The 27,522-nt window shown below is 43.3% G+C and overlaps 1 protein-coding gene across 2 annotated transcripts in view; it reads left to right on the plus strand.

The window, feature by feature from the left end:
* The window catches only part of Atp2a2 (ATPase sarcoplasmic/endoplasmic reticulum Ca2+ transporting 2), a 44,823-nt gene extending 18,263 nt beyond the window's left edge, over positions 1 to 26,560 (plus strand). The window contains exons 6-21 of one of the 2 annotated variants that reach the window (XR_009056792.1): positions 10,699 to 10,779; positions 11,172 to 11,257; positions 12,590 to 13,054; positions 13,521 to 13,609; positions 14,387 to 14,489; positions 15,298 to 15,429; positions 17,494 to 17,616; positions 17,696 to 17,914; positions 18,574 to 18,909; positions 19,360 to 19,580; positions 20,107 to 20,309; positions 21,407 to 21,492; positions 21,731 to 21,864; positions 22,487 to 22,604; positions 22,690 to 24,231; positions 25,897 to 26,560. Coding sequence is in view for 1 of the 2 variants with exons in the window: in XM_057763463.1 (XP_057619446.1) it covers positions 10,699 to 10,779; positions 11,172 to 11,257; positions 12,590 to 13,054; positions 13,521 to 13,609; positions 14,387 to 14,489; positions 15,298 to 15,429; positions 17,494 to 17,616; positions 17,696 to 17,914; positions 18,574 to 18,909; positions 19,360 to 19,580; positions 20,107 to 20,309; positions 21,407 to 21,492; positions 21,731 to 21,864; positions 22,487 to 22,604; positions 22,690 to 22,810; positions 25,897 to 25,910 (2,531 nt within the window). In the remaining variant the exon portion in view is untranslated. The remainder of the gene's footprint in view (positions 1 to 10,698; positions 10,780 to 11,171; positions 11,258 to 12,589; positions 13,055 to 13,520; positions 13,610 to 14,386; positions 14,490 to 15,297; positions 15,430 to 17,493; positions 17,617 to 17,695; positions 17,915 to 18,573; positions 18,910 to 19,359; positions 19,581 to 20,106; positions 20,310 to 21,406; positions 21,493 to 21,730; positions 21,865 to 22,486; positions 22,605 to 22,689; positions 24,232 to 25,896) is intronic. The other variant, XM_057763463.1, reaches the window with a different exon arrangement.
* The last annotated feature ends 962 nt before the right edge of the window (positions 26,561 to 27,522 follow it).

Genomic DNA, 27,522 nt, shown 5'->3' on the forward strand with positions numbered 1-27,522 from the left:
AGGGCTGGCATCTATTTCCAGATATCACTAGAAATAATAATTTTGGCCGTTCCTGAAAATCAAGTCAAATTCTTCATGTTAACTTGTATATTGAGCAAGAACTAGAGATTAGTACAACAGTTAGGAGTGGATACTAGTCTTGCAAAAGACCCAAGTTCATTCCCAGTACCAAGGTTGGGCATCTCACAACTGCTTGTAAGTAACTTCTCCGGGGAAACCCCATATCTCTGGTCTCAGTCACCTGTACTCAACATATACATACATACAGTTAAAAATAAAAATCTTACTTAAAAAGCTACAAAAACAGAGGGACTCCGGGTTTCTTAAGAGCATTGGCTACTCTTACAGAGGACCTGGGTTCACTTACCGGCAAGTACACAATGGCTCGGCAAAGTCGGTAACACCAGTTCCAGGGGATCTGACATCGTCTTGGCCTCTGCAGACAACAGGCACACATGAGGTTCACAAACATGTGTACATGTAGAAAAAACCACCTGTACACACAAAATGAATGCCAATCTTTTAAAAGAGCGAAATATTTCTTCACATTGAGTGTAGATGTAACAATGAGTTAAGCAGGGTTTTGATATCAGGACCCGTTAGCACTCTGAGGGATTACTCATAAGACACTGAGAGGTGAGTACTCCGGGAGGTCTCCCCCACCTTCAGACCATGACAGACCAGTTGATCCTGAAGCTTGACCTGGTTACATAGGGCTGGCGTTTCCTTATTTCCTGTAATCACTCCTCCCCATTGCATGACTCAGTGGTAGTTACAGTGTCAGTCTTCCCATTCTTGTCACTGAGATGAGGAGACGAGAGAGACCATTGGAAGGGGGTCACTTTTCTTAAGATACTGTGACTTTTGTAAAATAAAGTGTTCAGCTTTGCTTGTGCTGGAACATTTAGAAAATTGTGACTTTGGGAAAATGGCAGGGATATAAACGAGAGTAAAATGATAATCCCTGTTTCCATGATTGTGCCTTCCAGAAGTTAAAGGTATTTTTTTTTTTTTTGGTTTTTCGAGACAGGGTTTCTCTGTAGCTTTGGAGCCTTTCCTGGAACTCCCTTTGTAGACCAGGCTGGCCTCGAACTTACAGAGATCCGCCTGCCTCTGCCTCCCGAGTGCTGGGATTAAAGGCGTGCGCCCCCACCGCCCGGCTAAAGGTATTTATAGATGTATTTTACTCTGTAACATTATAGTAGGAAAACTAAAAGCACTGACATTAAGGGGCAGAAAAATGGAGACTGGCTCAGTCTCTTTATGGCTGTGAAGTACTGTGACCTTGAAAAGCACCTCATTTATAAACAGGGAGTGAAGATAATAGCTTGTTCCTTGTGAAGAGTTATAGAGGGTGACCTGTAGAGTCCTTGCAACAGTGCCTGGTGTAAAAAAAGCCTTCTTGAGTAGGAAAGATGACTCAGCAGATAAAAGACCTTGCTGCCAACTCTGACAACCTGAGTTCAGTTCCTAGGACCACATTGTGAAAGGAGAGACCCCTACAATTCCAGGACAGGCTCCAAAGCTACAGAGAAACACTTTCTAGAAAAACCACAGAAAAGGAAGGAAGGAAGGAAGGAAGGAAGGAAGGAAGGAAGGAAGAAAAGAAACTCCCCAAAAGTCATAGTGGGAACAAATATATAATGCTACATTACTTTGTAATGTTTCTTCCCTGCTCACCCTGAGATCTAGAATAGTTTTAATTAAAGCAAATAGGGCTTTCAAGTAAAGAATTCCATTCAGACTTCATAACCACAAAATTTAACAGATACATTTAAACTCAAACAATAATATGGAGACAGTTTCTGATCTTATTTTTCTTTCTCTGAAAAGTCTTGAAGGTTTTTTTTGTTTTTGTTTTTTCGAGACAGGGTTTCTTTGTGGTTTTGGAGCCTGTCCTGGAACTAGCTCTTGTAGACCAGGCTGGTCTCGAACTCACAGAGATCTGCCTGCCTCTGCCTCCCAAATGCTGGGATTAAAGGCGTGCGCCACTACCGCCCGGCAGTTAATTTTCTTTAAATGAACATAAACAAAGGCTTAGTGCTTGAGTTAGCTCTTTTGGTAAAGGTTCCTGCTGCCAAGCCTGGCGACCTAGTTGGATCCCTGGGGCATGGTAGAAGGAGAGAACTGATTTCTGCAAGTTGTCCTCTGACCTTCATTCAAGGACTGTGGCATTGAACAAAACTAAATAAAAATGTAATTAAAGTAAAAAAAAAAATTTTGAGACAGGGTTTCTCTGTGTATCTCTGGCTATGGTTATCCTGGAACTCACTTTACAGGCTAAGCTGTCCTCAAACTCAGAGATCTACCTGTCACAGCCTCTTGAGTGCTGGGATTACAGGCCTGCACCACCACGCCTGGGGAAATAAAAGTAATTTTTTTAATTCACTCACATGCACACATATTTAAAAAAAACTTTTCTCGCCGGGCGGTGGTGGCGCACGCCTTTAATCCCAGCACTTGGGAGGCAGAGGCAGGTGGATCTCTGTGAGTTCGAGACCAGCCTGGTCTACAAGAGCTAGTTCCAGGACAGGCTCCAAAACCACAGAGAAACCCTGTCTCGAAAAACCAAAAAAAAAAAAAATATATATCATAACTTAAATATTCCTTATAAGGTAAGAAAAACTTGCATTCAGTTGTAAGATATGGCAAGTAATAATTTTTTCTAACTCACTCATAAAATGTTTTTTATTTTTTGAGACAAGGTTTCTCCGTAGTTTTTGGTTCCTGTCCTGGAACTAGCTCTTGTAGACCAGGCTGGCCTCGAACTCACGGAGATCCGTCTGCCTCTGCCTCCCGAGTGCTGGGATTAAAGGTGTGAGCCACCACCGCCTGGCTATAAAATGTATTTTTGGTAGCCTAACTTTTAAATTGTATTTCTGTTCAGAGTGAAAATCAGTATTGTGGTGGAAAGGAAAGAGCTAAGAACTGAAGACGCCCAGAACTACATGTGAACAGTGTCAGGTGTTAAGCAAAGAGAAAGTGGTTAATAACATATTCTTCCTGCCTCAATCCAAAGAAACAGAAAAAAATATGCAAAGGAAAAAGTTGCAGAGCACTCCCTTGGCAAAAATAAGAACTTTCCACTACCACTTGCCCTTGGGCGCTGATGAAGCCCATCAGGAAATAGGACTGGATGTGAGCAGCAGCCCTTGCCTGCTTCCCAGGCACAGCCCTGTCTGACACCCATAGATGCCTGTGGTGTGAAGGAAATTGTCATTATGCCTTTGAAAAATTCTAGACGGGTCTTTACGTTCATTTTTTATTTTATTTATTTATTTATTTTTAGCTCCTTAATAGATCTGCTTTTTGATGTGCCCATCAAATAGATTCTTAGGAAAAGAAGTGAAGCAGTCAGTCATAGCAAGTTAAAGGAAGTCTTTCATTAATTGAGCTTCCTGAAGCAAAACTCCTTTTACTTCCTGGCCTTTAGTTTCTGTCTGTAAAACAAGGACATTGGTTAACTTAAGATGATTTAAAGGTTCTCCTAAGAGAAGGCTACAACATGCTGGGTTATAAAAGCTAACTTGGGTATGCTTCCTCGTGACTTTCTAGAAAGAAGTGATCTTGTAATGGGAGCAGAATCATACAACTTTAAGATAGCCACTTCCTTAAGTGCTAAACAGTTAGGCTTTCATTCTGGAGCTAGTATTTCTGATATGCAAGAAATGTAATAGAGGCTGTCTTAAACATGCCCTTTGTAGAATCTGTGAACTATGATTATGAGTAGATTCCTAATAGTTTCTTAAAATGTACTTATTTACATTGTGTGTGTTTTTGTGTGTGTGTATGTGTTCGTTCATACACAAAGGTTAGAAACAAGTTAAAGGAATTCATTGTCTCCTACAGTGTGGGTCCTGGGGATTGGACTTTGTCAGGCTTGGTGGCAAGTGTGTTTAGCTGCTGAGTCATCTTGGTAGCCTGACGTGTATTAACTTGATCTTAGCCAAAAAGACTGAGAAATGAAGTAAGAAATAAGTCAGTAGAGGAAACTGAAAGAATAGTCAGCCTCAGAACAAGAGTGGGCTTTATTGGTCAAGAGATTGGTACCCCAAACCTTAGAGTGAGGGAGTAGGGTCTGAGAATCAGGTTTTGTTGTTTCCCACAAGACAGATTCTCTTTGTAGTCCTGGCGTAGCTGTCCTGGAACTTACTCTGCAGACCAGGCTGGTCTTGAACTCAGAGAAATCTGCCTGCCTCTGCTTCATTAAAGGTGTGTGCCACCATTCCTGGCACCAGATGTTCCCTGTAGCTTTGGAGCCTGTCCTGGAACTCACTCTATAGACCAGGCTGACCTCAAGCTCAGAAATCCACCTGCCTCTGCCTTCCAATTGTTGGTATTAAAGGTGTGCGCCACCACTGCCCAACTCTGGTGTATGCTTTTAAACTATTGACAGAGTTTCTTATGAATCAAATCACTGTCATCACTTGATCCACCACACAACAATACTCCTTTCCTAGTGTGGTGCATACTTTTAATTCCAGCATTTGAGAGGCGGAGGCAGGCAGATTTTTATGAGTTCAAAGCAGCCTGGTCTGCATAGTGATACATAGGATAGCCAGGGCTCATAGAGACCTTGTTTCAAAAGCAGCAACAGTATTCCTCTTAGAGTTACTTCAGACCCCAAAACTTTGAACAATATTCCTTGCCAGCAGGAAGTATCCAGAAAGAAAACAATACCCTGTATCCTTTATATATAAAGGATTTGTGACTAAAGGAAGCCCCTTACCCAAAAACCAGGTCTATAAAACCAGCCCAAGGGTTCAAAATTCCACTGCCCATGGGATTCCAGAAAGTAGCCAAACAATCCCCATCGTACACTCTGGAGTCTAGAGTCCAAAACCAGCCAATCTGACTTATTGCCCACCCAGCAGCTTACAAAACAGAACAGTTTCTTGGCTTGGTAAAGCCAGCCCCCACACTCCATACTACAAAAACTAATTCTTGTTGGGCAGCAATGGTGTGTGCCTTAATTAATCCAAGCATTTGGGAGGCAGAGGCAGGTGGATCTTGGTGAGTTTGGGGACAGCCTGATCTACAGAGCGTGTTCCATACTACATAGACCCTGTCTCAAGGAGAGAGTGTGACTATGTGTGACTATCTAGAAGCTTTTAAGAGGAGTCAGTTCAGGCAGACAGGTGGCTCAGAGGTTTAGAGTGCTGACTGCTACACCCAAGGTCCTGAGTTAGATTCACATCCATAGCACCAATGAGTAAATCGCTGCTATAAATTATTGGAAAAACAAAAAGAGGAGTCAGTTCATGTCAGCATCTAATTGACAGAGAACAACCTATTGGATCCTTTTTTATAGCACTGTCCAGCAATATCCCAAAGGCATCATTTGGGTATTCTGAATAATTTTTCCAAACCTGTAAGTTGGAGGAGGGTATCAGGTAGCTTCCTGTAAATTAGGGAACATGGGTGGTTAGGCATATTGGTACTTTCTATCTTTCCCTTCCCCCTTCCTTCCCTCCCTCCCTCTCTCTCTCTGTGCGCGCAACTTTAAAAAACCAAGAAGTGAGAAAAATTTGTAGAAATAATTCGGTTAAGTATAATGTCTGAGGACTAGTCACTAAACATACTTACTGTTTCATTCCTGGGACTGTTTAAGACCATAGAGGTGGCCAAAATTAATCATTTTTTTTAACTGTCAAGGCCAGTTGAAAATGTAGTCCTTGGAATTATTTGGGCCTCAGGGACTTCTGGCTCCTTCAGTCTTTTACCAGGTTGTCCATCTCTGAGAAAAAGTCAAAAGTGTTGGTCGACAGCTGTTTCCAGTTGTTGCATAAAGAAGAGTGTAGATTTTCCTGTTGTTGGCCCTCTCTTTTTGTAGGCTGGACATTGATTAGAATTCACCACATGAGGTCTCCCTGAATGCAACAGTAGGAGACTCCATATGATTACAGAATATTTCAAGGGATGCTCCACAGTGCCCTGGGACCTATCTGACTTTGGAGAGCAAGGGTGAAAATACCCTTTTCATCCATCTGACCACATTAGTATAGACCTCCAAAGAGGATTGTTGAACATCCAGAAGGTCAGTTATGCCAGTCTGCTACTAAAACCAGACACTAAACTTATTAGACATTTTAGAGAGTTCTTATGAGTGTTGATCTTTGGCCTTAGAAACTTTGATACCATCCATAGTATACCATCATCTCAGTCTCATCCTTATGCACCTTAAATAACTTCTCAGAGTTTCATGACTTCTATAAGCTTTCTAGTCTTCTCTTCCATTCTGGAAACATCCAGCTAAGCTATGTACTGGGGTGACTGCTAAGTGATATCTGTTCCAGCAACAAACCGAAGTTTGATTTCATCAGAGTTCACTCTGGGTAACGGATGAATTTATTAGGCTTACTTATAGAGAATTGATAAGGGCTACCTTAAGAGGAGTGTAGCTGACCCAAAGTAGTCACACTGAAAAGTCTTTACCCAGTATGTATCAGGGCTTTCCCATAGCCACATAGGTCTCCCTTTCTCTGTCTTACCCAACCTAGTATCCTAGATCCTCTGTAAGATCTTGAGGCTTCATGTAATTGAGGTCTAATTATAAAATCTTCTGGGATGGACCTGTCCATCTCCCATTTCTGTGAAACGTTTAACCTGTCCCACTGTAATCATGAACAGGAAGGTGGAAGTTCTTTAACTTAAAGCAGAACCCTTGCATTCTAAGAAATAGACATCAGTTTGCCTTAACCTTATCTGTAGGACATGTAAAGGTGAGAATCACCCTAATGGTTTAGGATTGCATTGTTTGACAGTAATGCAAATCAAAGTAACCTCATCTCATGAAGAGGGTAGTAGGTGCTCAGTGCATCCCAAATAGTACCTGAAGGGGTGGTACCTAATAAGAAAGTACCCTTGGCCTAAGAGATGTTCTGAAAGTACCCTGCAGGTTGAGGGGCGGGCCTAAGGAGGATTCACAGTGCTCCAGGTGAAAGTTGCTGAGTGGTGGTGTTGCGCACCTTTAATCCCAGCACTTGGGAGATAGAGGCAGACAGATTTCTGTGAGTTCCAGGACAGCCAGGATTACACAGAGAAACCCTGTCTCAAACAAAAAGAGTTAAAGGTGTGTACCATCATATTTAGTTTGGTTGTGATATGTGTGTAATAAGTGTGCATGTGGTGACTCAGTATGCTACAGAATATGGAGGGTCATTCTCTCTCTCTACCATGAGATCCAGGGATTAAACTCAGCTACTCAGGCTTGCTCAGAGAGCCTTAAGCAGTAAACTGTCTTGCCAGCATTAGACAAAATAATTATCTGTATGGGTGTTTGAATTCTCTCTCCAACTCCCCAGGGAGTAAATACAATTGTGTCCTCCACCAGTTATACCGCAGAAGCATGACAGCAGTCGTAGATTGCAAGCACCTCTGTGCCACATTGGACTGAATCCTGTCTGAAGCTCCCGTAGGGTCATTATTACATAAGTAATCTCAAATATCAAAGGAGCATTTGAAATTTTCCATTTAGAGTTAACAATGCTTCCCCTTGACCTTTTATTCATTTCACAATGTTGAAAAGCACAGGGAATCAGATTAATTTATAGCATGCAGAAATAATAACAGTTAAGACAATGCAGTGTGGTGGATTGTCACAAGTTCAATGCTAGCGAAAACCTTTTTTAAAAAATCTGGCATTCCACAATCCCATCCCACTCTCATCACCCGCTGGTCTCGAACTCCCAGCGATCCGCCTGTGCACGCTTAGGAGGCAGAGGTAGGCAGATCTCTGTGAGTTCCAGGCCAGCCTGGTCTACAGGAGCTAGTTCCAGGACAAGCTCCAAGGCTACAAAGAAACCCTGTCTTGAAAAAACAAAACAAAAAAGGCCTGTGCCACCATCGCCCAGCTTTTGTGGGATTTTTAAATTTCATTTTGTTTTCTTTGGGTATTTTTTTTTTATCTTATTCTTTTGCTTGCTTTTGTTTTTATTTTGTGAGGGGGGTTATTTTTGTTTTTTTGAGAAACAAAAGTTGGGTGGGTAGGGAACTGAGGAGGATCTGGGAGAAGAAAGCATCATCAGAATGTGTGAAAAAAATTATTTAATCAAAAATTTAATCAAAAACAAAACAAAATTCGGACTACCAAGAACTCTACTGCCAGTCCTGATGATCTGAATTCAATACCTGGGACCCACATGATAGGAGACAACAGACTTCCCAATAGATAACCTCTGACCTTCATTCACACTGGGGTGTCCACACATACACAAATAACTAAAAATAGAATAAAAATTTTTAAATCTAAAACAATAGTGCAGTTAAATTTTTATTAGTTTTGCCGGGCGGTGGTGGCGCACGCCTTTAATCCCAGCACTCGGGAGGCAGAGGCAGGCGGATCTCTGTGAGTTCGAGACCAGCCTGGTCTACAAGAGCTAGTTCCAGGACAGGCTCCAAAACCACAGAGAAACCTTGTCTCGGGGAAAAAATAAATAATTAAAAAAAATTATTAGTTTTATTTGTTTATTTATTTATTTATTTATTTGAGACAGGGTTTCACTATTTGGCTCTAGTCTAACTGAAATTTCAATCAGTGGTCTTGTTTCTGCCTCCAGAGTGATTTGGATATATCCCCTTGGGTATACTGTTAACAGTTAAAGTGGAAGGTTCATTTTATTCAGTTGGAATATTGCTGTTGGTTGCATAAGCATTTCCAGCAGGAATTCTACCTTCACGTGTGTGTCCCTTTAGTCAAATGCTAAGATGATCTTTGTCCCTAAAGATTTTGGACCTTCTACCTCTTTCTGTGTTGCTCTTTCTTGGGTGTAAGCTTGTTTTGTGCACTAAAGCAGCAGTTCTCAACCTGTGGGTCAAAACCCCTCCATAGGGGATATCAGATATACTGCTTATCGGATATTTACATTTTGATTCATAGCAGTAAAAGTACAGCTATGAAGTAGCAATGAAAATAATTTTATGGTTGGGGTACCACAACATGAGGAAGTCTATTAAAGGGTCATAGTATTAGGGAGGTTGAGGACCACTGTACTAAACTGTTTTTTGTTGTTGCTGTGGTTGTTTTGTTTTGTTTTATAGTTAGAGGGCCCAGAGATGGTGTGCATGCCTTTAATTCCAGCCCTTTCTTGGGAGGCAGAGGCAGGTGGTTCTCTGTGAGTTCGAGGTCAGCATGGTCTACAGAGTAAGTTCCAGGACAGGCTCCAAAGCTATACAGAGAAACCCTGTCTCGAAAAACCAAACCAATAAAAAAGAGTTCTCTTTGAGTAAAACTGAAAAATAGAGAAGTGAACTAAATTGAAGGATTAACAAGTACAGGGTTTACTTCTTGGGTAGGATGGTTAGTTTGCCATTTTCTTTTCCAAACCACTTTGGTTGCCGTTCAGAACATCATGATTTCACACTTTGAGGCTGGAGGCAGTCCCAGGCGCTGCTAAGCAAGCTGTGTGCTGAGCACACTCAGTTCCCGTCTTCTTTAAAAGTCTAGTTCTCGTGCAGATGTGCATTTGGACAGTATTTGAAGACTATAGTGTTCTCAGGAAATGTATTTACTTTTCTTTTGTCTGTTATTGGGTTATATTGTTTTGCATTTTACACACCAAGGGCTTGAGGCCTCATCCTAGAGCCCGTTAGGGCTATTAAAGGAGCTTTACCCAGGAAAGAAAACTGTTGACTAAAAGATCTTCAGGTTATGAAAGAGATTTTTTTTCTTCACTTATTTGATCATTTAAAGGGTACCAACGGTTATAAGGTAAAATGTTTCTCCCCACTGACCTGGAAAGCCGTTGTTGATCATTTGTTAAACCTCATACCACTATCAGGTCTGTGTATGTGGTTGATACCATGTGACATCCCATGTAATACACAGGTATCTTTGGAAATCTCACCATAGTATAAAGTTGTCGCAGCTTTCTTTGTTTGCAAAATGTTTGAGCAAAGTCATAAAAATAAACTCTGTGAAGTCTATAAAATAAGATTTTGTGGATCAGAGCATTGTATGCTGCAGCTTCTAGACAATAGAAGTTCTGTCTATGTGTGACTCTTCTTGTGTCATGTATTTTACAGTATCTGGACAGACAGGTGAACTATAATAGTGTATAAGCTAGCCATACATGCAGAGAATATTGGCTAACATTTTATGCATCTTGTTCTTTTTTTCCATTGTGGGGATTCCAGGAAGCAAACTCAGGTCCCCGGTTTTGGCTTCACGTGCCTTTACCCACTGAACAATCTCACAGACCCACTTCTTGTTTTTTACTTAATTTTTAAGGTTTATGTTGTTACTGTGTGTCTGTGTGAAGAGGGACAACTTTGTAGAGTTGATTCTTTTCATTTTTCATAGGTTCTGAGAACTGAACTTAGGTTTCTAGGTTTGCATGGCAAGCTTTAACAACCTGTCTCTCTTTTGGGGGTGAGGGGGTTCGAGACAGGATTTCTCTGTAACTTTGGAGTCTTTTCTAGAACTCGCTCTGTAAACCAAGCTGTCCTCCAACTCACAGGCGTTTGGGAGGCAGAGGCAGGCGGATCTCTGAGTTTAAGGCCAGCCTGGTCTACAGAACCAGGACAGACTCCAACGCTACAGAAAAACCCTGTCTCGAAAAATAAATAAAAAGGTATACTTTTGCATTGTATTCAAGGTATTTGTTTTTAAAAATTGTTTGATTTGGAAGCAATTTCATCTTTCCGTAACTGCAAAAGTTATTTACGTTAGCTGCCTTTTTCCTTTTTTAAACCTGTTAGTTGGTGATAAAGTTCCTGCTGATATAAGATTAACTTCCATCAAATCTACAACTCTAAGAGTCGACCAGTCAATTCTCACAGGTAAGTAGTACATGTTGGAAAATCAAGTTTTGAAGCCAGTTATCTCCCAACTATACATAGACAGTACCTACTGTATGGCACCCTACCATAACCCTCTCTAGATAATTAATTTGTTAGAGAAGTTTTAAAATTAGTTTTGGGCTGGAGCAATGCCTTAATAGTTAAAGGCACTTGCTGTTCTTACAGAGCACACAAGTTTCCCCTGAACCCACGTGGTGGCATGCAACTGTCCATGTCCTGCCTCAACTTCCTATGTGTTGGGACTATAGTTGTGTGCCACCACAACTGCCCACATTGGCAGTGGTTAAAAAGTGGGAATGTGTTGGTGTGGGTAAGGGTCACCAAAATTGGGTATGCTCCAAACAGCTGACCATCTTGTCTCAACCTGCTAGGTGAATCTGTTTCCGTCATCAAGCACACTGATCCTGTCCCTGACCCACGAGCTGTCAATCAAGATAAAAAGAACATGCTCTTTTCTGTGAGTGTTATCAGATGTTGGGGGTAGGGATGCTGGGAGTTGATAGGTCCTAGTTTGTCTAAACTTTAACCACGCTTCCCAATCTAAGAATGTTTTTTTTTTTTTGTTGGGAGACAGTCCTTGTCTTAGTTAGGGTTTCTGTTGCTGTGAAGGCATGATTAAGGCAACTCTTATAGGAAAACATTTAGTTGGGGCTGGCTGCAGTTCAGAGGTTTAGTCTGTTATCAGCATGGAGGGACGTGGAAGCATGCAGGCAGACATGGTGCTGGAGAAGAAGTTCTGCATCTGGATCCCTAGGCAGCAGGAATAGATAGTGAGCTACTAGGCCTGGCCTAAGCTTCTGAAACCTCAATGCCATGCCTCCAATAATTGCCATTCCCTGGGTCTATGGGGCCGTTTTTATTCAGACCACCATAGTCCCAGTGTGGCCATCTTCAGTGGTCAGACTTCAGACGATAATTGGTTATTCCAAAAGATAATTATTCTTTACTGTGTGTCTCAGCTTTCAAGATCTAAGATAGCTGGGAATGAAGCAGTGACATTCAGTGTGCTAAGGGCCCTACCTGGTTCAGTCTTTAGCAATAAAGCAAAGAAACAAGAATAGAGACCATGTACGCTAGTGACATGTGTGACTTAAGTGGCTTTGTTTTGGTTGCCAGCTAATGAAAAGACTAGGGTAGAAATGTTTAGACTCTATGTAACAGCTGAAAAGGTAACCTTTTCAAGGAAAGTCTTCAAGCCTAGAAAGGATCCTTTCAAGTATGTGGACATTGCTGCTATGCCTGTGATAAAAAGTATGTATTTGGAAAGAGCAAACATGGCACACCATTTGGTGAGCCTAGGTGAAAAATAAATACATGGTTTTTGTTGTTGTTGTAAGTACTGCAGAAATGCCTATATTTTTATTTAGAATCTAGATTAGTATTTCAAGGGACGGACTTCCCTACTGACAGCAGGTGCAGTACAGTGAGAAGGCTGTAGCTGTCTGTGTCTCCAGCACTCAGTCCCACATGATTTCACCTGACGCTGGTGCTGGGGTGGAGATTCTGAAACAGCCCACGGGGCTGACTGCTCATCTTAATAGATGAGGTCAACTTTTGGAGCCAGAAACAAAGATAAATAATGTATAGTGCTGAGAGCTGCATGGAGTTTGAGATTATAGAAGTTGGAGTACTGCTAAACCCAGAGCGGGTCTGTAGACCAGGTTCCATGTTGCGGAGAGCTGTCTTGTCCCATTGGGTGAACAGGTACTATGTGGAATTCAGTCAGTATACTGGTCAGTATTTAAGTTGGTGTTGATCTTAGGACCAGTTTTCCTCTGCTTCTCCCTAGGGTACAAACATCGCTGCTGGGAAAGCTATGGGAGTGGTGGTGGCAACTGGAGTTAATACTGAAATTGGCAAGATCCGAGATGAAATGGTTGCAACTGAACAAGAGAGAACACCCCTGCAGCAGAAACTGGATGAGTTTGGGGAGCAGCTTTCCAAAGTTATCTCCCTCATCTGCATTGCAGTCTGGATCATAAACATTGGGCATTTCAATGACCCAGTTCATGGGGGCTCCTGGATCAGAGGTGCCATCTACTACTTTAAGATTGCAGTGGCCCTGGCTGTTGCTGCCATCCCCGAGGGTCTGCCTGCTGTCATCACCACCTGCTTGGCTCTTGGAACTCGTAGGATGGCAAAGAAAAATGCTATTGTTCGAAGTCTGCCTTCTGTGGAAACCCTTGGTTGTACTTCTGTTATCTGCTCAGACAAGACAGGCACACTTACCACAAACCAGATGTCAGTCTGCAGGGTAAGGAAGGAGTGTCCTTTATGACTCTTGGGTGTTTCTAGGCTCCTCATTAGACTGTGCTTTTATAGTCTGTCAGCCCTGGATGGGGAAGGAGCACCGATTCATTCTTCCCACAGCTTATTTTGCTCAAGTGTTTATTTGACTCTAAAATATTAGTCTCTTTTACTTGAGCTTTTCTGCCTTGTTCTAAAGCAAGACTGTGTAATGGAAAAAGTAACCAAAGTCTTTAGCCTAATCTTTTACTGACTTCTGAATCCCTGTATCTTTCCTTGGGTTGTCTTAGACTGCATCACTGATAGTTATGTTAAAAGTCATCTGAGCAATTAAGAAAAGAGTAGTGCTGGGAGACTGAGCCTTGGTGAGCATCATTGAAACTGCCATTTTAAATGACAGGGTTTTCACTGTAGATAAGGAGTGGTTGTGTACATATATCTTCTAAGGAATTGTATTCTGTATTTCTTTATAGATGTTCATTCTGGACAAAGTCGAAGGAGACACTTGTTCCCTTAATGAGTTTACCATAACTGGATCAACATATGCACCGATTGGTGAAGTGTGAGTAACCATTGTCCTCTGCAGACTCCACTGTGCCACTCTAGTCATTGGTTGTTTAGATCCATCACAAAGGATGGGTCTAGAAAATCTCGATGTTGGCAGGCCTGTGACTTGGTGGTAGAGCTAAAGTATGCCTAGCATACCTGGAGCCTTGCTTTGATCTTTTAGAGCATGGAGATGAACACTGTAGCAGAACAGGAGCTAACAGCCAGCCTGGGCTACATGTACACAAAAGGAACTATAGCTAAGATGGCTGATTGTGGCTCAGATTTTTATGAGCAGAGTACCTTTTGAAGCCTGTTTTCTGGTGAGGGCCCTATTTTGTTCTTCACTTACCATGGTGGAGTTTCAGTAAGAATTTCTGGTCTCATTGGATTTCAAAAGAACTGTTATTCAAATTCTTTTGAATCTCTCCCAACCTGCTCTCCCCCAAACTTACATACTTTTCATTATTGGGAGGCTGGGTCAGATGCCTGTCATCCCATCAATTGTGGGTTCAGGCAGGAGAAACAAAAATTCTATCCTGGAACCTGAAGGTGAGATCTTGTTTCAAATGGGAGGCAGAGTATAAAAGCCTGTAGGTGTGACAGTGGGGATTCCATCTCAGGAACCAACATGGAGGAAGGAGGAAATCTTTCACTATTTGTCCTCTTACCTCCTCTACACACACACACACACACACACACAGCCCCACACACAAAGAAGTGCTTTGGATTTTTTGTTTGTTATCTTAAGTTGAAGCAAGTTGTGATCCAGAAATGTTTTCTTTTTTGATAGGCATAAAGATGATAAGCCAGTGAAATGCCATCAGTATGACGGGCTTGTAGAGTTAGCAACTATCTGTGCTCTGTGTAATGACTCTGCTTTGGATTATAATGAGGTAAGACTCCTAGTGGGAAAGCGGCCTATCCCTAGCTCAGGAGAAGGGTAAGTGGAATAAAAAAGGCCATCTTCCTTCCTCCCTTTGAAAAACAAGTTCCTGGGGCTGGAGAGATGGCTCAGAGGTTGGGAGCGCTGACTGCTCTTCCAGAGGTCCTGAGTTCAGTTCCCAGCAACCACATGGTGGCTCACAACCATCAGTAAGGAGATCTGGTGCCCTCTTCTGGCCTGCAGGCACACATGTAAACAGAATACTGATAATACTATATACATAATAAATAAATAAATCTTAAAAACAAAGAAAGAAAGAAAAACAAGTTCCTGATTTTATTTCCCATTTCTATTTAGTGTGACCTAGCTGAAAAAAGCCCAGTGCCTTTCCTAGATCTGAGGCTGGGCACTGCAGTTATTTTATAAGATCAATAGTTGTCGTGATGGTCTGACCACAGATGCACCCTTACTTTAAAGGACCAGAGCTCAGAAGTCTTTCTGACAGTGGGGGTAATGATTGTACTTTAAATAGGGATTACCATACAACCTTGAGGACAGCATGAAGCTTATGGAGATATTTTGGTGGTGAAAGAATTGTAACCAAGAGAAAACTTAAATAATGGGGTTAATCATTTGCTTTCTTTCTCAAAGGTTAGGCCTTCCCTATCAGGGGATATGAACTCATCAGACAATGGCCTGAAATAAACTAATACTTTAAATGAGAAAGCACATGGTAGTGTCTCATGGTTGTACCTTGAGTGTCTTTTCTCACATGGAACAGGCTGCTCTACTGACAGTGACTTCTTTAAACACTGTAGGCAAAGGGTGTGTATGAGAAAGTTGGAGAAGCTACAGAGACTGCTCTCACTTGCCTGGTAGAGAAGATGAATGTATTTGATACCGAACTGAAGGGACTATCTAAAATAGAGCGTGCAAATGCCTGCAACTCGGTAAGTATTTGAGCTTGGTGTACTGTTTATTACTCAGCCTTACCATATACATTCACTCTTTTTTCCTTTTCTGCCTCCTTGACCTCTGCGCTTCCGTTTATACCTTTGCTTTTCCCCATTTTTTTCCTGACAGTTATAGTCAGGTAAAGTACTCTCAAGCATATAATCCTAGCACTTAGGAAACTATGAGTCCAGGAGGATTGCCATAGATTGTAGAGTAAGACTCTCATTAGACAAACAGATTCAAATCACACCAAAACAGAAAACAAATCACAGCAAATATTAGTAAATTGTCACAGGTATTTCACAAGGGTTGCCTTCTCCAAGGAAGCTATGAGCAAGCTATCCTTGGTCCTGGCAAAACCCAACCCCTCCTGCCTGTGTTTCAGTTTTTGTCTCTGCTAGCTCTTCATCAGCAGTATAGAGAAGATAATTGTATGCTTTTCAAACTTAGAACTGTCTTTTGCTCTAAGTTTTCATTTGACATCGCATTTGTTTAACTCAATGAAAAGAACTGTTGTGATGTGTATCCTTTTCACTCCTGTGTTCTCAAACCCATCCCAATCAAGCTTACTCTATCTGTCCATCAAAACCTCCTTTGAGTCCCTTATAACCTTGTGCTAAATCCAGGGGTTACATTGTTTATATTTGTGAAATGTAACAAATAAGTCAACAATCACAGATGTGGATTTTCGAGCTGAAGAGATAGCTCCGTGGTTAAGAGTACTTGTCCGATCTTTTAGAGGGCCTGGATTTAATTCCCACCACCCACAGGGCAACTAAGAGCTGTTTGTACCTCCTGTTCCAGAGGATCAGAGGTTCTCTTCTGGTCTGCATACACACGTGTGGTACACAGGCATACATGTAGGCAAAGCATTCACATATTAAATTGTGGGTAGGGGGTGTTGGAGAGATGGCTCTGTGGTTTAAGAGAAGATCACTGACTTTTTCCAAAGGACCTGGGTTCAGTACCCAGCACCCATGCGGTAGCTCACAGCTACAGTAACTCCATTTCCAGGGCATCCAACACTTTCTTCCATACAGACATGCATGGAGGCAAAACACCAATGTACATAAAATCATTTTTAAAAATTAAAACAAAAAGAAAACTAGAAATGTGGATTTCAACACATTATCAACCTAATGACTACTCAGATGGAAAAAATCAGTAGTGATTTGAAACATTTTATATTTGTTGCTACTTGTTATCTTTCTTTTTTCTATTTTTTTGTAGTTTTGTGAGGCATTGTTTGTGTAGCCCTGTTGTCCTGAAAGTAGACCTGCCTGCCTGCTTCTGCTTTTCTGCTGAGATTAAAGGCATGTGCTACTATTCAAGAATAGAAAATACTGCTGGTCTATGAAGCAGGGCTCGATAACAAATATAAACCCTTGAAATCATGAAGAGTACAGAAAAAAAATCTTGTCGACTAACTCTGAGATTAAAATGGGCATTGGCAGCTATCGAGACCTCCCAGTATTACTTAGAATATTTATGGGTGGAAAAAGAAATAGCATGCCTAATGTAGTTAACTTTGCTTGATACAACCTGCAGTCACTTGGGAAGGTGTTGTCAATGCAGAGTTGTCTAGATTAGAATTTAGGAGATTTTTGTTTTGTTTTTAAGACAGGGTTTCTCTGTGTAACACCCCTGACTATCCTAGAACTCACTCTGTAGACCAGGCTGGAACTCACTCTGCAGACCAGACTGGCCTCGAACTCACAGAAATCCATCTGCCTGTCTCTGCCTTCTGAGTGCTAGAATTAAAGGCGTGTGCCCAGCATTCAGACAGTTCTTAATAGCCAGGGTTTAAAGCCCTCCAGTGTCTTCCTGCACAGTTTTCTCTGTGGCATTCAGTATATAATAGTGTTATATTCTGCTCTATTCTCAAACCATAGAGGGCATTTTTATGAGGGTACGGACTTGCTGTTTTGTTCACTACTGTTTGTGCTGCCACAATCCCAAAAGACCCACCATGATAAAGTTATTTAACCAGGGCTAGAGCTGTCACATGACGGGATGTCTAGAAGTAGTAATCCAGCAGTGTCATCTCTGATCTTCTACAGGTCATAAAGCAGCTGATGAAGAAGGAATTTACTCTAGAGTTTTCACGTGATAGAAAATCAATGTCCGTCTATTGTACACCAAACAAACCAAGCCGGACATCCATGAGCAAGATGTTTGTGAAGGCAAGTACTGTACAGACTGAGGCTTTTTCACCAGGTAAACAGGCAGATGCAGTTACTTACCTGAATCTCATATTTTTAGGGTGCTCCTGAAGGTGTCATCGACAGATGTACCCACATCCGAGTTGGAAGTACCAAGGTCCCCATGACTCCTGGTGTCAAACAGAAGATTATGTCTGTCATTCGGGAGTGGGGCAGTGGCAGCGACACACTGCGGTGCCTGGCTCTAGCCACTCATGACAACCCACTGAGGAGAGAGGAGATGCACCTGGAAGACTCAGCCAACTTCATCAAGTATGAGGTACCTGCACCAGCACAATCACTGCCTAGCCTGTGCTGCCTCTAGAGGCAGATGTTCTGGGGAGGCTGTCTTTAGATTGTTGCTTCAGACAGAAATAGGACTTATTTATTTATCTGCTTTCAGAGTAGAATAGTCAAGACAAGTTCAGGACAAACCTATAAAGCTTAGTATCCATTAACAACTTATTTTACATTTTAAAAATATTTGTTAGGTATTGGTAAAAATAACACAAGCTGAGATTTATTTCCACTTCCTCCATAGACCATAATTTTTGTCAGGGTTTGTAACAGTGAGAGCTTTGCTGTGGCACTGCCAGTGTCAGAGCATACTTACCCTTCAGCACATTATTTTGGGTTTTTTCCCTGGATAAATTTCTTACAGAATGTGACAAGGGTGAACTCTCTTGGAAAATAATCGAGTGATGGTGTGGCTCAGTGGTAGAACACTGCTGAGCATGAGCAAACCCATGTTCAGTCCCTAGTTCCATCAAGGAGGCGAACAGGTGGCAGGCTGAGGTGGGAAGACTGCTACAAGTGTCTATAGCACGAGATATAGTGAGACCTTGCTTCAGTCAAGGGCAAGCAGAAAGTTGTAGCAAGGGCAGCCAGGACTCTTACGGTGGGATAAGCTGTTTGAACTCAGTGTCTCTCTTACTTTAGACCAATCTGACTTTTGTTGGCTGTGTGGGCATGCTGGACCCTCCCAGGATCGAGGTGGCCTCTTCTGTGAAGCTGTGCCGGCAAGCAGGCATCCGTGTCATCATGATCACTGGGGACAACAAGGGCACTGCTGTGGCCATCTGTCGCCGCATTGGTATCTTTGGGCACGATGAGGATGTGACATCAAAGGCTTTTACAGGGCGGGAGTTTGATGAGCTCAGCCCCTCAGCCCAGAGAGATGCCTGCTTGAATGCCCGCTGTTTTGCTCGAGTTGAACCTTCCCACAAGTCTAAGATTGTTGAGTTCCTTCAATCCTTTGATGAGATCACAGCTATGGTAAGATTTCAGACACGAGCAGTGGTTCACAGATCCATCTAGTCATGATGGTGCCTGTAATTCTGGCGCTGAGGAGACTGAAACAAGCGAGGCTACCGAATGAGATCTAAAAACAGAGGTGTTTTGGAGGTTTTTTGTTGTGGTTTTAATCTATAAACAATATTTAGTATTTGAATATGTTTCTGAAGTGTGTAAATGACCTTAAATTACGTGGCCACACCACAGTTAGCTCTTGGGTTTTGAGTGCTGGTGTAAGACAATCCAAGCAGATATGCAGTCCTCTTGGTTCTGCCTCTCTGGTGAGCTTACTACTAGACTGCTTTTACGTGTTCCTAGTAAAGGGTTTCGAAACCAGCTCCTGTCTGTCCCATTTCCTTTTGCTGTTAGTCTGCCTCTACCCAGAGGTGTGCCACATGGTGATGTCTGAATCAGCTGTGGCTTCCCTTTCAGACTGGGGATGGTGTGAATGATGCCCCTGCTCTGAAGAAATCTGAAATTGGCATTGCCATGGGTTCGGGTACTGCAGTGGCCAAGACTGCCTCTGAGATGGTCCTGGCAGATGACAACTTCTCCACCATCGTGGCTGCTGTTGAGGAGGGTCGAGCCATCTACAACAACATGAAGCAGTTCATCCGATACCTCATCTCCTCCAACGTTGGGGAAGTGGTCTGGTGGGTGCCTGACTGGGACTGTGCTGTCTTTGAAGGCCAGAGCTGGGGTGTTGGGCTTTCTCAGTTTGCTGCTTCTGTTGTGGCAACTTTGGTTGTTAGCCTTAAGTGGAGAAAGGTCTCACGGGGCTTGTCTACAGCTGCTCAGTGTCTAGAGAATAATTCTTAACACGGGTTAATCTGGGCACACTGGCACACACCTTAATCCTAGCACTCTGGAGGCAGAGACAGGAGAAACAGAATTCCAGGCCAGCCTAGTCTACACAGAGAAACCCTGTCAAGGAAGGAGGGAGGGAGGGAGGGAGGGAGGGAGGGAGGGAGGGAGGGAGGGAGGGAGGGAGGGAGGGAGGGAGGACTTAGTTTACCTCGGTAGTTTAAAGTCACAAAAGTCTTGGTCCTCTTTACGTTTCAGAATGAATGTTGATACATATGTTATGTGTAGTTTGTTTGTGGTTTGGGGAGAGAGGAGGCTTCCATCGTTCCCCCAAGTCACTGAGTTCCTTCTCTTCTTCCCTTGGATGGAAATTAGTATTTTCCTGACTGCGGCCCTTGGGTTTCCTGAGGCTTTGATTCCTGTCCAGCTCCTCTGGGTCAATCTGGTGACAGATGGTCTGCCTGCCACTGCGCTGGGGTTCAACCCTCCAGACCTAGACATCATGAACAAGCCACCCCGGAACCCGAAAGAACCGTTGATCAGCAGGTGGCTCTTTTTCCGTTACCTGGCTATTGGCTGTAAGTACAGTTGTTTGTTGTTCCTTGTTGGGGGTGCCCTTTGGCAGTGCAGGTCACTACAAAGCCTCCTCAGTCCTTTTTGAGCATCAAGACAGGTCAGGGCCCTTCCCTCTTTAGAGCTCCAGTCTGATATGAATGGATAATTACCACCAAGGGAACAAGTGGAGTCCAGTAGCAGAGGCTGGTTCTGTGTTCTCTGTCACAGGGAAGCCAAGCTAGAGAAGTGAAACCACTACCCTGGGATCCACAGGAAGACATTTTGTTTGCATAATGCATACACTGCTTTCGATTCAAAGAACACAGTGGTCTTGAGCAGCTTGTCTTGCTAGTCTTCTGGCCTTGGTCTCATGAAGCAGGTGACCTTTGGAGATCAGTTAGATTTTGGCTTTTGCAAAAACCTTCCCCCTTAGATGGGTGTTGGTGGCCCATGCCTGTAATCCCAGCACTTGGAAGACAGAGACAGGAGGATCTTTGAGTTCGAGGACAACCAAAGTTATTACACAGAGAAGTCCTGTCTTGAAAAATCCAACACTACCCCCAACCCCTGTCTGTGAAGGAGTTCCCCATCTGTTGTCTATTAACCAGTGCCCTGAGCACCCTTGTAATTTCCAGGTTAGTAAGTATGTGTCTGCAGTTGGGGGATTGTGACCACAGGAGGTGGACACATTCTCACCTTTGTAATAGACTTCCTGAATTATAGTCAATGAGAAATGGCCTCTGCCTTAGACCAGCAGTTCCTTTGAAGGGTTCTGCTAGGCCAGGCATGAAACAAAGCAGCTACATAGGATCGAACAAGGTCACATCAATTTACCTACAAATAGAGTGGTGTGACTTGTACCCCTCATGCTGAATGTTCTGTCTAATAGGGAGTACCTATACGCCTGTGTCTTGAAGCTTGCTTTTTTAGCTCTTGACATACTGTGCAGAGCCTGGCTTGAATTCAGCTTGAACTTTTCCTCACAAGCTCCAGAGATCCTGGATGCTTTAGAGCAGAAACACCCTGTCTGTGGTCAGCTGCTCTGGCCTCTGTGTTAACCTGCAGTGTACAGTGCTGTCCACAGCCCCTCGTGTGTAAGCAACATCGTGTTTCTTTCCAGGTTATGTAGGCGCTGCCACCGTAGGTGCTGCTGCGTGGTGGTTCATTGCTGCTGATGGTGGTCCAAGAGTGTCCTTCTACCAGCTGGTATTAGCCAAATTTCTTTCTTTTTTTCTTTTCTGTGTAGTAGAGTGAATTCTTGTAAGCCTTTGGTCTTTCTGTGGTGTGGGATCATCTTAGGGCTAAACAGGTAAACAGTTGCCTCAGGCGGCTCTGAGACCCAGGCCTTTACTGAGCTGTCTTCATGTTGGTGCTGGGGTATAGAACTGGGTATCTGGGTTAGGAAGTTTACTGGCTGATGGAATGTGTTTGAACTTCGTTGCAGAGTCATTTTCTACAGTGTAAAGAGGACAACCCAGACTTCGATGGAGTGGATTGTGCAATTTTTGAGTCCCCATACCCAATGACAATGGCACTTTCTGTTCTAGTAACCATAGAGATGTGTAATGCCCTCAACAGGTCAGTAAGTCTTGTAGGCTGAGGGTTTATGGGTGGTCATGGTTGGTAAAGCTCGTCCTCCCAGAAAATGATGATGGTTTTTTTTGTTGTTGTTGTTATTTGTTTGTTTGTTTAATTTCTATGTTATGTTCATTGGTGTTTTGCCATGGGTGTCAGGACCCCTGGAACTGGAGTTACAGACAGTTGTTACTTGCCATGTGGCCGCTGGGAATTTACCCTGGTCTCTGGAAGAGCAGCCAGTGCTTATAACCCCTCAGCCATCTCTAGCCCGAAAAGGACAGCTTTAAGCAAGTAGGGGTTCTTGTCACCACAAGTCCTGCTATGGCAGGGTCTAAGAAAGGGACCAGTAGTCTCAGCTATGCCTGTATCTCTGAGAAAACAAGAGGTTCCATCCAACTGAGCCACTGACAAAAGTTTCCAAATGACTGTCTTTGGCCATTACCAGCAACTTTGAGCCAGCTGAGATGGACCTGCTGCACTGAAGCCTACAGTTCTTCCCACTGCGGGGAACCCAGGTCTTAGGTTAGCATGAGTTGCCAAAGCTACCTTACTAACTAGCCCCCTTTGTGTCACTGACATGAGCCTTTGCATCTGGTGAAGTCATCTCTCTTCTGTCTTGCAGCTTGTCTGAAAACCAGTCCTTGCTGAGGATGCCACCCTGGGAGAATATTTGGCTCGTGGGTTCTATCTGCTTGTCCATGTCACTTCACTTCCTGATCCTCTACGTGGAACCTTTGCCAGTGAGTCATTATGGACCCCAGGCTGGGTCTGGTGTGGTTCCTCTCTGGCCTGTCCAGAAACTTGACATGGTCTTCTTTGTCTCAGCTCATCTTCCAGATCACACCGCTGAATCTGACCCAATGGCTGATGGTGCTGAAAATCTCCTTGCCTGTGATCCTCATGGATGAGACTCTCAAGTTTGTGGCCCGAAACTACCTGGAACCCGGTAAAGAGTGTGTGCAGCCTGCCACCAAATCCTCCTGCTCGCTGTCGGCATGCACCGATGGCATTTCCTGGCCGTTGGTGCTGCTCATTATGCCCCTGGTGGTCTGGGTCTACAGCACAGACACTAACTTTAGTGATATGTTCTGGTCTTGACTGACAGCGCTACATACAGAAGATGTTTAACTTAATCAATTAATTTTTTTTTTATTGTTTAAAGCAACTGTCTATTTCTGCTGAATTTTCACATGAACATATTGGCTGGTGAAGGAGGTTTCATATTCTAGATTTTGTTTTGCTTTTTCTGACTCCAGTGGGACAAGATTTTCCTTTTTTTATACACATAATTAAAGTGTCCATTGACATGTACAGAGAACTAACACTATTTTATGCAGATATTTTTTTGTAGATGAAAAAGCATGTACAGTGTTCTGTTTAATACTCATACTTGTACAAAGATAGTTGAGCCAGCAGACATTGTCAGCAAATTAATTGGCAGCAGACTCTAGGAAATGAATGTGTGTGGTTTTTAAAAGAAAAAAAAAAACTAAATAGCATGTATTGTGTCTTTTGCATGATTCTCTGGATTTAATTTGATACCACAGTCTAATTTTTATTCATAAGCCAATTTTTCTGCACTGAGCAGAGTCCTGCTACCTCAGTCAGTATTTTTGGTTTGCCACTTCCTGCACCCTCAGCCTCTGTCACCCCCAGCCCACCCCAGCCCGCTCGGCTTCTTCTGTAGGTCTGATGGTTCTGTTTACACCCGTCTTCACGAGAGGTTTGCCTGTTCTCGCTTGTGCAGAAAACATTGCTCCAGATTCAATCGGCTGGGTTTCTGTCCCTTTTTCTAGTTTTAAGGTTATTTATTTAAATGTCTAATGTATTTTATTGTAACAGACATTGTCTTTGCCAACATTGTCTATTCAGTGGCACTTCACAATCTAGTTTAAAAGAAAAATAAAACATTTTAGATGGACAGAGAAAAATAACTGTCTTGTTCTTAATGGCCTGCCTTGAACTATCTATAATCAGTTCAGATTTCTCAGCTTAGAGCCTTAGTTTTCCTGTTCCTGAGGGGAAGGATCCTGTTCTGCTGCATAGTAGGATTTTATTTGTAATGTATAGGCACGATCTGTCATGTGATATGCATTTATCCAAGTTTCTGCTGGCCTTTTGTATGTAACCTGGTGTAAGGGCAAGTGTGTGTGTATGTGTGTGTATGTTTTGTAAAATCTGTAAATAGCACATGACCAAATGAACATATTGTATAGAACTATTTTTATTTGAATGTGGCACTAACCACCACCATGACTCTGATGAACGTTTGCGCATGTTCAAGGTCAGTCTTAACGGCAGTGTGAGTCATTAACAGTCCTAACTGTGGTGTTTTCCTCCAATGCCTTCCAACATCCATCAACTAATGTGAGTATCTTCTCTGTGGGATTGGGGTGCTGTGGCCTGTGTACAGGTGATGCCACTGAATGAGATGGCCCCTGTTGCTAGTGGGCTGCATGGCTCCTTTGCCCACCAGGCAGCCACTTCGTAAGGAAACAGGGATGCCAGCTGCTCACTACACAGACTCCAGCATAGACACTTCCCGGGACAATGATTTTTGTGAGTTGTGGGGAAGAGGCTCTTGTGACCTGGCTGACCTCAAGCTGAAGGAGCGGTGCCACCTCTGGTGCCAAACAGACCTTACACAAAAATGTCCCAAGGCTTTGGATTTTCACTGGCTACAGATAGATAACTGATTCTATGGAAATTTTGTCACCTTTATAGGATATGTCCTATTGAGAGTGGCCATTAAACCAACCTCCTGGTAAGAACTAGCTCTTAGTTGCACATGGCAGAGAGGCAAGCAAGAGAAAAGTGCCTGGTTCTGAAGGAACACAGCAACTGACCCTTGAGTTCAAGTGAGACCTCTGGGTGCTGCAGGGAGTAATGATTCTCAGGAAAAAGACAAGTTTTTGCCATTTTTGGATGTCATAAGTGTTGAAATGATTGAGTGGATCAAACACAGAAGTGCAGCTGAGCAGGACAGACGGTTAGAGCCCTGAGAGGCCGAGTCAGTCAGCTGATCCTCCTCGGTCAATGACGTCTACAAATGTTCGCATCCTTGATGCTACTGTGGGTCCTTAACATCCACAGAGACTGTTTGGGCAACCAGGTCAACACCAACAGATGAACAGTTTAGATCACTGCTGCCCTGAGCCAGGAATACTTGGTACCAAGGCCAACAGCATAGTCCCAGCCCACAGACAGCCTTACTCTCACCCAGCACCTTCAAGAAGGTACAGCAGTACATGGATGGGCAATGCTGTCCTCAACCCAACAGAACAGTCTAACCTGGAACTCAGCTTTGAGGTTTTCTTGAGTAACCTCTTGGTACAACTGTATCAAAGGTTCAGCCCTGCAGCCCACTCAGCAAAATGCAGGTGATGCATTCCCCAGAAGCTAGGGCGCTGCCAGGAGGGCTGGGGAAAGCCCGCCACCTCACAGCAACTGCACCATATAGCATCCTTAAACTAGGGTCACAGACCTCAGGAACATCTAAGACCACAGCACTGCTCGGTGCCTACAGTGCCCATAAGCCAAGAAGCAGAGGCATGGTTGCCCTTCGCCATGCATGAGCTCCCAAATTTCCTCAAGGGCAACCATTGCAGTTGAAAAAGCCTTCCAACCTTTCAAGCAGAGCTGAGCCTGCAGCCCAGGACTGCTGTCATGGAGATGAGGGAGGGAGCAGGAAGGCCTTCCCCCACCCAGTGCCATGCCACTCTGCTCCACCTGCCTCACTCTCTGCATGGCTACTGAGATCTCCCGCTCCCACTGCCCTCATACCTGACACGCCTTATAGTTTCTGCCTTGTGGGGCTTTGTAAGGAGCTGGCAGCAGCAGGAAGCACAAGGGCAGTCACCAAGCCACTGCTTGTAGATATGACGGGCAGCACCTAGGACACTTAGTTAGAAATGCTGGTCTTGCCTCTAGACCAAATGCAGTGTTCTTTCTGTCTCTGTTGGTGTCTTGGGAAGTTGTTCTAACATTGCTCTATATTTCAAGAAGCTGATTTCCTCTCTCTTTCCTTTTCAGCAATACTGGAGTAACCGCTTCCTAAACCATTTGCAGAAATGTAAGGGTGTTCGGGTGCGTGCATGTGCGTTGTTAGCAACACATCTACCAGCCCTCTGCATGACTGATGTTGGGGAAACGAAAACTAGAAACAGTTCCCAACTCACTGTGTGATGTGGAGGAAATGTGTATTACCAGTGGGGTTTTAGCTGTTTAATCAAAATAATAACGTGTACAATTTAGCATAAAGAATCAGAGAGCCTCTCCAGAGAAGTTTGGTTTCTTTGCTGAAAGAATGAGGTTCTGAAACCTTATCCAAGAATAGAAGCCATCAGCCAAGTCTCCATATTTCTCTACAGAATGTCATAGCCTCTATAGCTGTATGATAATTGTAATGCATGCCTTCAATTGTAAGCAGCCAGATTGCTCTACAGTGACATTGAAACATGCTTTCTAATTGGCCCTGTACAGTTTGCTTATTTATAAATTCAATTAAAACACTACAGCTGTTGAATGGTTACAACATAGGCCTCCGGTCCCAACTTCAGTTGTTTTTTGGGTGTGCAGCCAGCTGTTTCACACTGTATTAATGTAATTTATTTAATGAACTCAAGCAGTAGACAGATGTTGGTGCGATACAAGTATTGTGTGCATTTATTGTAATAAAGTGCTCAGCGTCAGCTCACAGCTTCTCACGGCGCATGTTTGACTGTAGACTGGAAATAGAGGTCAGTTTCTCTCTGTGCTAGTAACAGACATGATTTCAGGTAAATAAATCTATTCTACAATAAGCCCTCAGCGTAGCAGTGACTGTTTTGTAGGACTGTGGGGATGGGCACCAAGGTCCCTCCTGTCAGACTAGTACTCAACCAGGAGGGAAGCAGAGTGTATGTCACTCAGCAGAAAACGGGCCTCATTGTTTCTCAGAGTAGGAAGAGACTGCACACATGACCAGCCTTACCTGCCTGATTGCAGAGCAACCATGCAGTCACCTTCTGAGACACAGACAAGTAGACCTGAACGGATCCAGAATTCATCCCTTTTTTGCTTGGAGTGAGCCCATTCCCTAAAATGGTCTTTACTCATTCCGTGATGTCACCTAACAGAAAACTTAGCTCTTGAAATACAGGAGAATCCCTTGACAACAATGAATACCAAAGGCCAGCAAGATGGTTAAGCAGGTAAAGCATTTGCCATATAAGCCTGGAGTTTGATTCCCGGAACCAATGGTAGAAAGAACTGACTCTATCACGAAGTTGTCCCCTAATCTCCACACATTCAGGATAATGAATCTGGAAGTATTCATGACTAACACTTCAAAATAACAATCTTACGCCGGGCGATGGTGGCGCACGCCTTTAATCCCAGCACTCGGGAGGCAGAGGCAGGCGGATCTCTGAGTTCGAGACCAGCCTGGTCTACAAGAGCTAGTTCCAGGACAGGCTCCAAAACCACAGAGGAACCCTGTCTTGAAAAAACAAAAAAACAAAACAAAAAAAAGAATAACAATCTTATGTCACCACCAAATAAGACTCAAGAAATTTCTCCAAATGAACAAAGACAGCCTTGCTATGCAGTCTAAGCTGGCTTGGAACTCCACCTGCCTCTGCCACCCGAGTGCTAGGTGTGTGCATCGTGGCTACTTAG

Source organism: Chionomys nivalis, chromosome 3 (assembly GCF_950005125.1).
Source record: "Chionomys nivalis chromosome 3, mChiNiv1.1, whole genome shotgun sequence".
NCBI lineage: Eukaryota > Metazoa > Chordata > Mammalia > Rodentia > Cricetidae > Chionomys > Chionomys nivalis.